Here is a 14,823-nt window from a genome sequence, read left to right on the forward strand (position 1 = left end):
TATTGAGGAAGCAGGTGGGCTGCACAAGGACTTGGACAGGCAAGGAGAGTGGGCAAAAAAGTGGCAGATTGAACACAATGTGGAAAAGTGTGAGGTTATGCACTTTGGAAGAAGAAATGGAGGCATAGACTATTTTCTAAATGGGGAAAGAATGGGGGGGGGGGGGGGATCTGATTGAAACTTACAGGATACTGCAAGGCCTGAATAGAGTGGATGTGGAGAGGATATTTCCACTTGTAGGAAAAACTAGAAGCAGAGGACACAATCTCAGACTAAAGGAGTCTTACAACACCAGGTTAAAGTCCAACAGGTTTGTTTCAACCACTAGCTTTCAGAGCACTGCTCCTTCCTCAGGTGGATGAAGAGGTATGCTCCAGAAACATATATGTAGACAAATTCAAAGATGCCAGACAATGCTTAGAATGCGAGCATTTGCAGGTAATCAAGTCTTTACAGATCCTGAGAAAGGGGTAACCCCAGGTTAAAGAGGTGTGAATTGTCTCAAGCCAGGACAGTTGGTAGGATTTTACAAGCCCAGGCCAGATGGTGGCGGATGAATGTAATGAAACATGAATCCCAGGTCTCAGGTGTGTGGAACTTGGCTATAAGTTTCTGCTCGGCGATTCTGCGTTGTCGCGCGTCCTGAAGGCCACCTTGGAGAACGCTTACCCGGAGATCAGAGGCCGAATGCCCTTGACTGCTGAAGCGTTCCCCGACTGGAAGGGAACATTCCTGCCTGGTGATTGTCGTACAATGTCCATTCATTCGCTGTCGCAGCGTCTGCATGGTCTCGCCAATGTACCACGCTTTGGGACATCCTTTCCTGCAGCGAATGAGGTAGACAACGTTGGCCGAGTTGCACAAGTATGTACCGCATACCTGGTGGGTGGTGTTCTCCCGTGTAATGGTGGTATCCATGTCAATGATCTGGCACTTCTGGCAGAGATTGCCACGGCAGGGTTGTGTGGTGTCGTGGTCGCTGTTCTGAAGGCCTTGTCGGCATCTCCACATCAGACTAAAGGGACAGTCCTTTGAAACCGACATGAGGTATTACTTCAGCCAGAGGGTGGTGTATCTAGAATTTTCCGCAGAGGCTATGGAGGCCAAATCACTGAGTGTTTTTAAGACAAAGATAGATAGGTTCTTAATAAGGGGATCAGGGGTGATGGGCGGACTCAGCCCATCGGGTTTGCTCCGTCATTCAATCATGGCTGATATTTTTCTCATCCCCACTCTCCTGCCTTCTCCCCATATCCAGAAGTCAATAAATTGTTTTCTTGTAAGATTGAAATATTCTACTTTTCACAAGTATTATTGATTTGACAAATCTGTTCCATGACATATTCTTGACTTCAATGAAAATACAATTTTCTAATGGCTAATTTAAAAAAAAAAGATCCATGGGCTCTTAGAAAAGTGTCATTTTGAAAACTTTTGCTGTAATTTCAGGGCCAAAAGTTATTTTCTGGATTTTGAGCCCAGAATCAATATTTGTAGAAAATTTACGGCCTCTTCATAATCACTTGGACAGGGACAGTAATCCTAAAAGCATGTTAACTAAGGATACTTTTATCACTTAAAAAACAAACAAATCTCTCATCCCTTTTCTATTGTCTTGTTTTAATTTTATTTATTCCCTGTTTTTCTTTTTTGCTTCTCTTGTATAATTAAATCAATGTAAGATTATAAGAATTTGCTCTGCATTTGTTTAAAACTCATACTGGTGTTTATTATATCAGTCAAAGCAGTAAGTTGCTGGGGATTTTTATAAGTTTGATCATACAGTAGATTGACAATATGGGTAAAAGAAAAAGAAGTATTTATTTAGTGCCTCAACATGTTTTTGAAATGTGTGCCTAAAGGCATTGTACACCAATTAATCTTGGTGTACAGTCACACTTGCTATGTGTGCAATATTGGCTGCTGATATAAGCACAGCATTTTAAAACAAGTAAGATTTAAACCAGTTATTCTATTTTTGATTGTGTTGATTGATAAAAAGAATGGCCTTAAAAAAGCAGGAATCTCTGGCTCTTCTTCGAAGAATGCTATGAAATTCTAAACATATATCTGAACAGGTAGGCTCACCCAGCAGCAACTAACAATACAGAATTTTTCAGCGCTACATCAAACTCTGCGTTTTAATCATTTGTTGAAACCCTGCAATAAAATTTGAACTTAAACCAGAAAGAAGTACCGAGGGGTGAGTAAACTGTAAATATTAGAAAATTAGTAATTCTTGAAGTTCGCGCAATGTTGCAAACGGTTTGAATTGGTCTTCCAGTTATGGCAATGTCATAGATCCCTATTCAGTTGGTACCATCTATTTTAATTATATATAATAATTCCAGAAGAAATATGTAGTGGTGATGTGGAATAGGAATAAGCAACTACATTAAGACCACACCACCAATATTAGGCTTGTGGCCCACAGTATATTTGAGGCACTGAAAATGGCCCAAAATCACAGGCCAACACAAAGGACACTTGGAGCCAGAACATAAACAGCGTTGGAACAAACTTGAAATTAGGTAGCCTCCCCACAGAGTGGCTGGTATTCTGTATTGCACTGCAGCTACATAAGCGTATGTTTGGAATGGCACCTTCCTGGAGACAATCACCTCTCTGGTCCCTACCTAAATCTATTATCACCATTCTCACCATTTGACTGGCTGCTAGCATTAAACCTCTGCTTCCCTGACCCTAGCTGTGAGCATGTTAAAATTTTGCCTATGAGCCAACTTCATGCAAGAAGGTAAATTCAACTTTCTCAGGGACATTTCAGGATGGCACAGCTAGGACTGTATAACCAGCCCATAATGTTGGGTATTCAGTCGGCAGTTCGGAAGGCAAATGCAATGTTAGCATTCATGTCAAGAGGGCTAGTTTACAAGACCAGGGATGTACGTCTGAGGCTATATAAGGCTCTGGTCAGACCCCATTTCGAGTATTGTGAGCAGTTTTGGGCCCCGTAGCGAAGGAAGGATGTGTTGGCCTTGGAAAAGGTCCAGAGGAGGTTCACAAGAATGATCCCTGGAATGAATAGCTTGTTGTATGAGGAACAATTGAGGACTCTGGTTCTGTTCTCGTTGGAGGGAGGGATCTTATTGAAACTTACAGGATACTGTGAGGCCTGGATTGAGTGGACGTGGAGAGGATGTTTCCATTTGTACGAAAATCTAGAAGCAGAGGACACAATCTCAGACTAAAGGGACGATCCTTTAAAACAGATGAGAAATTTCTTCAGCCAGAGCGTGGTGAATCTGTGGAACTGTTTGCTGGAGAAGGCTGTGGAGGCCAAATCACAAGTGTGTTTAAGACAGAGATAGATAGGTTCTTGATTAATAAGGGGATCGGGTTGGTTTAGTACAGGGCTAAATCGCTGGCTTTGAAAGCAGACCAAGGCAGGCCAGCAGCATGGTTCAATTCCCATACCAGCCTCCCCGAACAGGTGCCGGAATGTGGCGACTAGGGGCGTTTTTGAAGCCTACTTGTGACAATACGCGATTTTCATTTCATGTGGAGAAGGCAGGAGAATGGGGATGCGAAAAATATCAGCCGTGATGGAATGGCGGAGCGGACTCATGTGCCGAGCGGCCTAATTCTGCTCCTATGTCTTATGGTCTTATTAGTTTATTGGTTAGCAGTTATTAACAAAATTTCCATTACTCTAATGGTGTGTTGAATACCATAAATTTTATCCAGCCTATGGTAATTTCCAAAGAAACTACAATGACTTGTCATTTATTTATTTGTTTTAATAATCGGTATTGAAAGAGGTTATGGTCTCTTTAACTAAATTATAGATATTTATATGCAAGCACTTTCTCATCTGCCTAACTGTACAATTTATGTTGTAGAGGCTGGTTTTTTAGGTTAGTATTGCACAGATTTATTTTGTATTTCATAGGGACCGAATATTCAATTAAACAAAATAATAAAATGTGAAATAGCAAAATGCATGTGGAGATTTTCTCTGTTGTTACACATTGCTGTTGCAATGGAGCAGCGGGGGCGGAGGGGGATCAGAACATTTTGGAGAGATGTGTCCTGAAGGTACATCTCGTGAGCATTACTGATATTTGGCTTTGCTGCCCTAGTGTCCTTACCCTACAGTAGCAGGCATTTACTGACTCCGACATACACCTGTGGCAAGTTCCAAAGCACAGGTAAAAATCCTCCTGAACCTATCAGAAAATTGAAACAATGCAGACCTAGAAACTTTTCAAAAACAACTTGGGCAAGTTGCAGCCTGGCCCTGACACAATTTCACGAGATTTTCTACTCTGCAGTGGCATAGAAAAGTTAGAAAGAAACTCCAGTACAGTTTACCTGCTGAGGTGTTGGAGCATGCTGGCCTATGCCATAGGTCTGCTGAACTACACTTCAGCCATTATTAGACTTCTTAGCTCTGGGAGGGTAAGGTGATGCAGTGGTTACCACTGCTGCCTCACGCCGCCGAGGACCCGGGATCGATCCCAGCCCCGGGTCACTGTGTGGAGTTTGCACATTCTCCCCATGTCTGCATGGGTCTCGCCCCCACAACCCAAAAAGATGTGCCGCGTAGGTGAATTGGCCACGCTAAATTGCCCCTTAATTGGAAAAAAGGAATTGTGTACTCTAAATTCATTAAACAAAAGACTTTCTCGCTCTACAGTAAATGTCAGATCGTGAAGTAATATTATTTTTGCAACTATTAGCACACAAACAATTGTTTTTATTTGTCTGTTGTTTTAACAGAGGCATTAAAATGTTAAACCTCGGCGACTCATTGACGCCCTGCTGCCTCACGGCGCTGAGGACCCGGGTTCGATCTCAGTCCCGGGGTCTCTGTCCGTGTAGAATTTGAACATTCTCCCGTGTCTGCGTGGGCCCTCACAACCCAAAGATGTGCAGGGTAGGTGGATTGGCCATGCTAAATTGCCACTTAATTGGAAAAATAAATGAATTGGGTACTGTAAATTTTTACAAATAGATGATAAACCTCATGGGCAAGGTAGTTTTAATATACAAATATTTAAAGTTTTGGGTAATATAATTTAATGGCCTTAGTTAATTCAGGCAATTGACCATTTAGTGAATTTTGAAAATCTATTAAGTACAAGCTTTTTAAAACAACATGAATGTAGTTGATTGATTCATAAATGCTTACCTCACATAAAACCGGGTACATAAAAATAAGTAATGAGATCTTTGGGTTTTCAAGTATTGGTCTTGTGGGGCAAAGAATGCCCTATTAGTGTATTGCTGTAAACTCTTAAAATTTTATATTTTGAGTTTTCAGTTGTTCAGGAAGTTTTCAAATTCATAGTGCTTTGTATGTGAAGATTGTTCTAACATTTGTCCTGTTGATCCATCCAGGTTTTTCTGTCCTTCCCGGAGACAGATGGTTTTTGGAAGTTGGAAGAAAATATGCATTTACAGTGGAAGTTTACGACAAAAGCAGTAATAAAATTTATTTATCTGATGTAAGTTATTAGGTCACCAAATTGTGTCTCTTCAGTGAACGTGTTTCAGTTTTTATTTTCTTGACTAATATTAACCATCAATCCTTTTCAATCTTTGAGCGATATCAGTGCTTTTCTAGTAACACTTATTTATTTACATTAAAATGCGAGTTTTATCAGACAATTATGTTTTGGGACTGTCTCTTTAATTTAAGATAGGGAAACTAAGGGAAGGGCCTTTCAACTGTTGGTTGACATTACAATTCAGTGAAATGAGGAGTTGTGAGCCTGTTTGAATTGACTGTGTATTGTGTCCTTTAAAGATTTTAATCCTGTGAAGAGCGTCCTGGAAATACGTATGTGGAGTGGGGTTATTGGTCATGTTACGACAACAATAAAAAAACTATCCTTTGCAGTTTAGAGTACTAGTAGAGTTTCCTACTGAGTAATATTTAGTCAATATTGCTTTTGATTTATTTGTAACAGTAAAAGTCTTAAAACCTGAAATCTTGTTTAAGTTAGCCATTGGGAATTCCAGTATTGTTTTTTTTCTAATTTAGAGTATCCAATTATTTTTTTTCCAATTAAGGGGCAATTTAGCATGGCCAATCCACCTACCATACACATCTTTGGGTTGTGGGGGTGAAAGCCACGCAGACACGGGGAGAATGTGAATACTCCACACAGAGAGTGATCAGGGGCCGGGATCGAACCTGGCTCCTCAGTGCCGGAAGCAGCAGTGCTAACCACTGCGCCACCAGGCCACCCTCGAATTCCAGTATTGTTAAAACATTTTCGGTTTCTATGGGGATTGTAACAGAAAATTATTTGCAGCTTGCGCGTGCACTATAGGAGATTTTGTCGCAATATTGAGGAGGATCTTTGGTCTCTTGTCTTTGAAAGCTGTTTGCTGGTTAATCTTAAAACCATTGCAGCTTGTAATGGTCGGAATTCTCTGGTTGTTACGATTCACTTTTCGTGCCGGCAGTGCCACCCACATCCGCGGGGTTCGCGGCGGCGTTGGGTGGTTACAGTGGAAAATCCTTTTGACAAGCGGCGGAAGATAGAATTCCACCACCAGCGAAAGGCATGCCGCTGAGAAACACACGACAGGGGAACCAGAGAATCCCGCCAAATGTCTCTTACCAACACAGGAATAGACTGATTGGACCTGCCTGGAACATGTTACCGGGGTGGTGGTGGAAGCAGGTATGATAGTGGCATTTAAGAGGCAGCCTGACGAATACATGAATAGGATGGGAATAGAGGGATATGAACCTCGGAAGTACAGAAGGTTTTAGTTTAGACAGGCATGATCTGCGCAGGCTTGGAGGGCCGAAGGGCTTTTTCCAGTGATGTAGTATTCTTCATTCCTTGAAGAATAGCCTATTTCCATGCCATATACCCTCTATAATAGATTTGCATCATGTATTGCTGCAAATATTTCTCCACTTTTTTTCCCTAAAAAAAGGAATGACCTTTACCTCAGTTGCTCCTTGTTGCAAAACTCCACACATCAATAACTCATGGTTCTGCAGGACAAATCGTGAGCAATCAAAGACTGCTATAATCATTCTTCTTATGACAAAATATTTGTCGCAATCAGATTAATTAAATAAGAGATATATGTAGGGCTGGATTCTACAATTCCTCAGTCGCGTGTTTCTCGGCAGCACACCGTTTGCTGGCGGCGAGATTGTCTACTCCTGCTGCTTGTCAATGGAATTTCTTATTAAAGCCACCTCATGCTTCAGGAAAGCCATGGGCAGGGATGAGCTGGTGGAGGGAGCAGGGAATCCCAACAGCTGCAGAATTGCAGCCGTAATGTTTTAACATTAGAATTTTAGTTCTGATCTTCCATTATTTATCTTGAAAAGAATAGTGGACAACACATCATAGTTTAATGGAAAAAAGAAAACAGTTAATAACTAAGTGTTTAGACAACAAACAATTAATATTTAGTACACAGACTAGCCATCAATATTGTTCGTACAATCCTTTTTATAATAATACATGGGGGAGGAAGCAATTCTGTGGAATAGATATGCTGCAGGTGCTCTCCTTTCTGTATGTTGCAAGATTTGAATGTTACCAACTGTTAAACTAGAAAAGGTAAGATAATGCTTTATTTTTTTCTCATAAATTTAGAGTACCCAATTCATTTTTCCAATTGAGGGGCAATTTAGCATGGCCAATCCACCTAGCCTGCACATCTTTGAGTTGTGGGGGCGAAACCCACGCAAACTGGGGGAGAATGTGCAAACTCCACACGGGCAGTGACCCAGAGCTGGGATCGAACCTGGGACCTCGGTGCCGTGAGGCAACAGGGCTAACCCACTGCGTCACCGTGCTGCCCAAGACAATGCTTTCTTAATGTTTTTCCTTTATGCATCCTTGATATAATTTCAGACTAGAATGATAGTTTTTTTTCTGTCAGCTGTGAGAGCACCAAGTGAAGTAACACTGGCAATCTGAATCCATTTTCAATAGAAACAACAGAGCTGACTATGTTTCCGCACAAATTGAGAGTCTCACTCTTATCATTGGATTGTTGCCATGGAAGCAGGAGCCGGATCAGTTTACTGGTCAGCACCCTGCGCCCAGGAAAACCTGACTAATGTTCAGATTTTTACAGGATTGAGCACTTAATTAATATGGGGACAGGTTTCCTGACCAATTAAAACCAGTGGGTGCAGCAGTGTTGAGTTTGATAACTGTTGGACTCATTCAGATACTCCATGGTAGTCATCACTGAGGCAGCTGGTTGTCAGGAGGGAGAGATCTGCAATTTGTGCCATTTCACCAGAGGGAAGGAAGATGTCATGGTGGGGGGGGGAATAGAGGCATTCTTGAAAAAGAATTTCAAGGTGACTTTGATGGTCACTGGCAGAGCATCGCAACCAGTCCTGTGGGTTTGTGAGGTCTTCAACAAGGGCGCAGATTTCAGTGATCACCTGACTGGAGAGATGCAACATCCTTCAGCAGTAGTTCTGGGCAAACACATGACGTGCAATACAATGTGGCTAAATGTGAAGTTATACAATGTTACAAACAGAAAGACAGTATTATTTGATGGTACGGAAGTGTGTACGTACAAAGTGATCTGGGTGTCATTGTACACCAGTCAATGAAAGTGGAGACGCAGGTGCAGCAAGCAATTAGGAAGGCAAGTGGTAAGTTTTTTAAAAAATCATTTACGTGATGTGGGCGCCGTTGGTTCGGCCAGCATTTATTGCCCATCCGTAGTTACCCATCAGAAGGTGGTGGTGAGTTGCCTTCTTGAACCACTGCAGTCCCTGAGGTATAGGTATACCTACAGTGCTGTTAGGGAGGGTGTTCCAGAATTTTGATCCAGCAACAGTGAAGGAACGGAAATACATTTCCAAATCAGGGTGGTGAGTGATTTGGTGGTAATGGGGTTCCCAGGTATCTGCTGCTCCTGTCCTTGATGGTTTTGATCATGGATTTGGAAGGTGAGGGTGGGTGTTGCGAATGGGGCTGAACATTGTGCAGTCATCTGTAAACATCCCCACTTCTGACCTTATGTTGGAAGGGAGGTCATTGATGGGCCCAAGACACTACTATGAGGAACTCCTGCAGTGACGTCCTGGAGCTGAGATGATTGACCTCCAACCACCGCTGCGGTTTTCCTTTGTGCCCGGTATGAATGACTCCAACCAGCAGAGAGGTCCCTCCACTTCCCATTGACCCCAGTTTTGCTATTACTCTTTGATGCCATACTCGGCCAAATGCTGCCTTGATGTCAAGGGCTTTTACTCTCACCTCACCTCTGGCATTCAGCTCTTTTGTCGATGTTTGAACCAAGGCTATAATGAGGTCAGGAGCTGAGTGACCCTAGCGGAACACAAGCATCCGTGAGTAGATTAATGCTGAGTAAAGGTAAGGTGAAGTGGCTATAGTTCCAGATGATCATATGCTGCTTTCCCCTTTGAGGGGGAGAGCTGACTGGTGGTGATTTAACCCGAGGATCACCACACCTTAGGCGAGGGGTAAGATTGATAAGGGTGGGGCCTTCATGAATAACCTCAGTCGGTACGGAAATTGAACCCGTGGTATTGGTTTCGCTCTGCATCGTGAACCAGCTGTCTAGCCAACTAAATGGCCCCCAGATGCTGAGTAAGTGTCGCTTGATAGCACTGTTGATGACTCCTTCCATCACTTTGCTGATGATGGAGAGTAGACTGATAGAGTTGTAATATGGGGTTTTTTTCTGATTAGAAGCCTGTGTCCAGTGGGGTCCCGCAGGGATGCGTGTTGGGGCCCTTGCTGTTTGTGGTTTATATAAATTATTTAGATGTGAAGGTAGGAAGATTGAAGTTTGTGGAAGAAACAGAAATTAGTGTGGTGGTAAGTAGTGGGGAGGATAGCCTTGGATTACAGGAGGATATAGACAGGCTGGTCAGATGGGCTGATCAGTGGCAAATGGAATTCAGTACAGATAAGTGGGCAGGACAAATAAGGCAAGGGAATATATGATAATGGCAGGATCCTGGGAAGCACCGAGGATCAGAGGGATCTTGGTGTGCATGTACACTGGTCCCTCAAGGTAGCAGAGCAGGTGGATACAGGGGTTAAGAAGGCATATGGTATACTTTCCTTTATTAGTCAAGGCATAGAGTTGAAGAGCAGTGAGATTATGCGGGAACAGTATGAAACATTGGTTAGGCCACAGCTCGAGTATTGTGTGCAGTTCTGGAATCCACATTACAGGAGGGATGCGATAGCACTGGAAAGGGTGCAGAGGAGATTTACCAGGATGTTGCCTGGTTTTAGCTATGAAGAGAGATTGGATAGACTTGGATTGTTTTCCTTGGAGCAGAGGGGACTGAGGGGGGACATGATTGAGATGTTTAAAATTATGAGGGGCATAGAGTAGACAGGAACAAATCTTTTCCTTTGGGGAGGGGTCAATGACCATGGGGTTAGATTTAAGGTAAGGGGCAAGAGGTTTAGGGAGGATGTGAGGAAAAACATTTTTACCCAGAGCCTGGTGAGAGTTTGGAACTCACTGCCTGAAAGGTGGAGGCAGAGACCCTCATAGCATTTAAGAAGTATTTAGATGTGCATTTGGGGTCCCTGGGTATACAAGTCTTATTGGTCAAGAGCTGGAAAATGGGATTAGTTGGTTATTTTTGATTGGCGTAGATGCGATGGGCCGGAGTACCTTTTCTGTGCTGTATGTTTCTATGACTCTAAACCCCGGGTGCTCAGTATCCACCCCGCCTGCCACCAAGTGCTTGGTCCCCCTTTGCCCCACTGACCCTCTTATGGAGCTAGGGTCATGTCTTTTGACTGGCTTCCCGCTGTGAATCATCCTCCGCTCAGCTTTTCAGAAAGTCACAGCTTCTGGAACCTGTGTACCCCTTTACATATTCGACCCTATCCGTACCAAATTGTAAATGAGATCCGATCCCCCCCCCCCCCCAAAGTACTGTTGCATTGCCTGTGATTTTCTATTTCCTAATTTCTGTGGATGGAAAATTGCTTGCATGCAGCACATCCACAAATATTTAAATAGCTATCCATTGTTTGCAAACCTTACTACTGCTGTGGGGCTTTAAACAATTTCACCCCGGGCACAGATAGCGAATGAAGAAAATAGAATGCTTCCCCATCTCCCTTTGCCACTGATGTGGCGCATGATGACATCATTGTGGACATGCGCATGCTGGCTTACTGGTAAACAAGCAAGCAGACAAATTCCAGTGTCCCAGAACGATTTCTTTAGTCACTGGGAGATGGACGCCAATTCTGGTTCACCCCCAGCCATTCCGCGAGGGTTGGCAGCCCGATGGAGCAAATAAGTTTAGAAGAATGAAAGATGATCTTAATGAAGCATGTAAAGTTCTGTGGGGTTTGACAGGGTAGATGCTGGGAGGATGATTCTGCTTGTGTGGGAATCTAGAACAAGGGATACAATTTAAAGATAATGGGGTCTCCCATTTAAGACTGAGATGAGGATGAATTTCTTCTCTTGAACCGGCGTTAGTCTTTGGCATTCTTTTCCACAGAAAGCAGTGGAGACTGGATTATTGATTATGTTCAAAGCTGAGATAGATAAACTTTTGATTAACAAGAGAGGCAAGGTTATGGCCGACAGGCAAGAAAGTGCTGTTAAAGCCACTATCATCATCCATAATCTTATTGAATGGTGGAGCAAGCTTGAAGGGCCAAATGACCTACTCCTCATTATTTATGATCTTAAATGTTGCACTCGTGAGTATTGGTTGTTTTTGTTGGCTTATGTCTGGGGCACAATTTAGATTACAGTAGAGGAGCCCAAAACTTAAAGCTATACAACGGCGTCAACACTTAGCCTCAGGATCAGAGAATCCTGCCTCGTGAGTCAGAATCCTTGGCTGGGATTATCCGACCGCCCGCCGAGTCGGAGAATCCCCAGGGGGAGGTGTGAATCCTGACCCGACGCCGGCTGCCCTATTCTCCTTCTCCGGCGCCATTTTTCGGGGGCCGGCGGAATTCCCACCACGACAGTTGGGGGCCATTGACAGCGGCCCCCCGCCGATTCTCCGGGCCCCAATGGGCGGCCTGGCCCGTGATCGGGGCCCCACGGTGGCCTGGCCTGTGATCAGGGCCAACCTATCCAGCGGGCAGGCTGTTTCCGTGGGGGCCTCCTTTCCTCCGCGCCGGGCCCCTATAGGGCTCCGCCATATTGCCCGCCGGCTGGCGTGGAGAAGAGAACCCCCGCGCATGCGCAGAAATATGCCGGCCGGTCCGCACATGCGCGAAGTCACGCTGGCCGGTCCGCGCATGCGCGGACTCGTGCCAGCCCTTTGCGCCGGCTGAAGCAGCGCCGATCACTCGGGCGTCAACCTGGCATCTGAAAATTTGGAGAATTCCTCACTTTTGAGGGCTGCTGACGCCGGAGTGGTTGGCACCAGTTTTCCCGTCGTCTTTCCCCAGAAGGGAGAATCCTGCCCCTTGTTTCGAAATATGATTAATCTCTACACTATAACTTATTAACAATGTAATTTTGTACTAATGGTCCTTAGAAAATAGAATTGTTGCTGTGAAGGTCGAGGTTGCCACGTGCTATCTGTTCCAATCTTACCACTATTGTATTTGAAAACGGTTATTGTTGTGAAACAAAGTTAATTTGGGAAAGGAAACTTGTATTTGGAAACATAGTGGAAAATAATTTACGGTCAGGGTCTTGTTTTCTTCCAGAATTTAAACGTTGCAACCACCCTCCCAGAATTACACTTCACGACCCTGGTTAGATCCATCAACGGAACTTATCTTTACGTTGATGTTACAATGAATGGAAAAGAAGTAATTAGAGCTACGCTATTTGGAGTAGTAGGAGAGGTATGAATAAATGTTTAATTTGACAAATGTCATACATCAAATATTGCACACTGTTAAACTGCACCAAGCATTTATTAAATATCAATATCATTGTAAGCCAATATGGTAATTGTTCAAGGATGCCCTTCCACTGTGTTTTATTCCATATTATTAGCAGGTAGAATCGTTTAATAGTTTGTTTTTGTGAATTCCACACACAGTAGATGTGCAGCCATTGTCCAATACAGCACAATTGAAAGATTCTGCAACCAACACCTTCATTACCGGCATAAAACTGCTTGTTAATAGGACAATGCTTTCTTTCTGGTCACTCTCGTTTTCGTCTTCTGACTCTTCCGTGTCATGTGTCGCTTCAAACACTATTATAACGTGTTGGACAGTTGAAAGCATAATGGTATTGAGAGTCACATCGAAAACATCGATTGATCATGCCCTGTGCATTTCTGGAGTTCATCATCCTATTGTAGGTTCTAACTGGGTTTCTGTCTTCATAATTTCCGGGTCCCGATCTCCTTCTATAGTCTTGGAACCTGTTCGTAGCCATACGATTTCGCCATCCTGTTAGTAGTGTTATCTTCCATATTCTGCTTTATTGCAGGCTGACCTATTTGGGTCATCAGAGCCATCGGAATCAAATAGTTCCCCATAAACTTTTTTAAAGCTTCTGTCATCTGATCGAATAAAATATCCTTATCCTCAAACTGAACTCTTGTCAAAACCAGGAGCCTATCCATGTTGCTCACTCTAGCACAGTCAAGTAATTTAAAGGCCAACACAGACTGTGAAAATTCCAGGTTGTGTTTCTGCAGCCTTTTATATAGTCTGCCAAATTATATAGTCTTCAATGGAGAAATCCTCTTTTCCGGAACCTATCAAAATCCGACCATGCTTCAAACGCACTTACTCGTCATCCTTTTTACAAATCTTATCCATATAATGTAATAGAGTCTGAAGACCTTCTGAGTCTAACTCTTCCAATTCCAGCTCGGAAAACAATTTGCTCCGGATTTTACTGTCATAAGGTAGAGAAAGAGCGAATGCCATACCTCGTTTTCTCTTTCCCAAGGCAGTTACCTTCGTCCACATAATTACTGCACTTCTCCATTGGTCGTACGATCCCCTTTCAGAAAATAAGGGGGGAGATAGTCATATCTGGGCATCTTTTTCCTAGGTACAGTCATATTTTTTTTTTTCTTCTCACTCCTCGATTTGGTCTGGAAAAGTTGTGTGGTAGTCACCACTAGCAGTATTATATGTATTACGGTAAGACACATATACCAGAGGTACATTAGTAAATCCCTGCCTGCTGGCTCCGCCCAGTAGGCGGCATATAAATGTGTGCGCTTGCCGGTGCTGCAGCCATTCTGGCAGCAGCAGCTACAGGAAGCACAACATCTTTGCTCAATAAAGCCTTGTTATTCCACTACTCTCGTCTTTGTGGTAATTGATAGTGCATCAATTTATTGAGCAAAGATTTTTAAAACGATAAATCTTCGCATCAAGCCTGATCGCCTGCAGCTGAGCCCTCAAGCAGCCAACGCTATGTCTGCTTTTGACCACTGGCTAGCCTGCTTCGAAAGCTCCGAACATCCGCTGAGGAATCCTCGGACGCGCAGAAGCTCCATGTCCTTTATTCACGGGTGAGCCCTGACATTTTCCTCTCATCCAGGATGTGCCCACTTACTCCGAAGCGATGGAGCTCCTGAAGGGACATTACGTTTGGCCAGTCAATCAACTATACGCCAGTCACCTCCTGTCCACGAGACAGCAACACCCCGGTGAGTCCCTGGATGATTTCTGGTGTGTCCTGCACATCTTGAGGAGGAACTGTGACTGCCAGGCAGTTTCGGCAGTCCAGCACACAGACTTTTTCATCCGAGACGCCTTCGTTACGGGCATGAGGTCTGCGTACGTCCGCCAGCACCTATTGGAAAAGGGTATGCTTGATCTTGCGGAAACTGGGCAGCTCGTAAATGCGTTAACAGTGACCTCCCGTAACGTCCAGTCATACGCCCCCGATCGCGCGGCA

General features: G+C 43.8%; 1 protein-coding gene across 5 annotated transcripts in view; it reads left to right on the forward strand.

The window, feature by feature from the left end:
- Positions 1-14,823, forward strand: part of LOC119974981 (nuclear pore membrane glycoprotein 210-like) — a 236,351-nt gene that overhangs the window by 67,904 nt on the left and 153,624 nt on the right. For all 5 annotated transcript variants that reach the window (XM_038814382.1, XM_038814384.1, XM_038814386.1 and 2 more), the window contains exons 8-10: positions 3,807-3,875; positions 5,362-5,468; positions 12,654-12,794. In XM_038814382.1, coding sequence (XP_038670310.1) covers positions 3,807-3,875; positions 5,362-5,468; positions 12,654-12,794 — 317 coding nt within the window. The remainder of the gene's footprint in view (positions 1-3,806; positions 3,876-5,361; positions 5,469-12,653; positions 12,795-14,823) is intronic.

The sequence above is a fragment of the Scyliorhinus canicula genome, chromosome 12, assembly GCF_902713615.1.
Source record: "Scyliorhinus canicula chromosome 12, sScyCan1.1, whole genome shotgun sequence".
Lineage (NCBI taxonomy): Eukaryota > Metazoa > Chordata > Chondrichthyes > Carcharhiniformes > Scyliorhinidae > Scyliorhinus > Scyliorhinus canicula.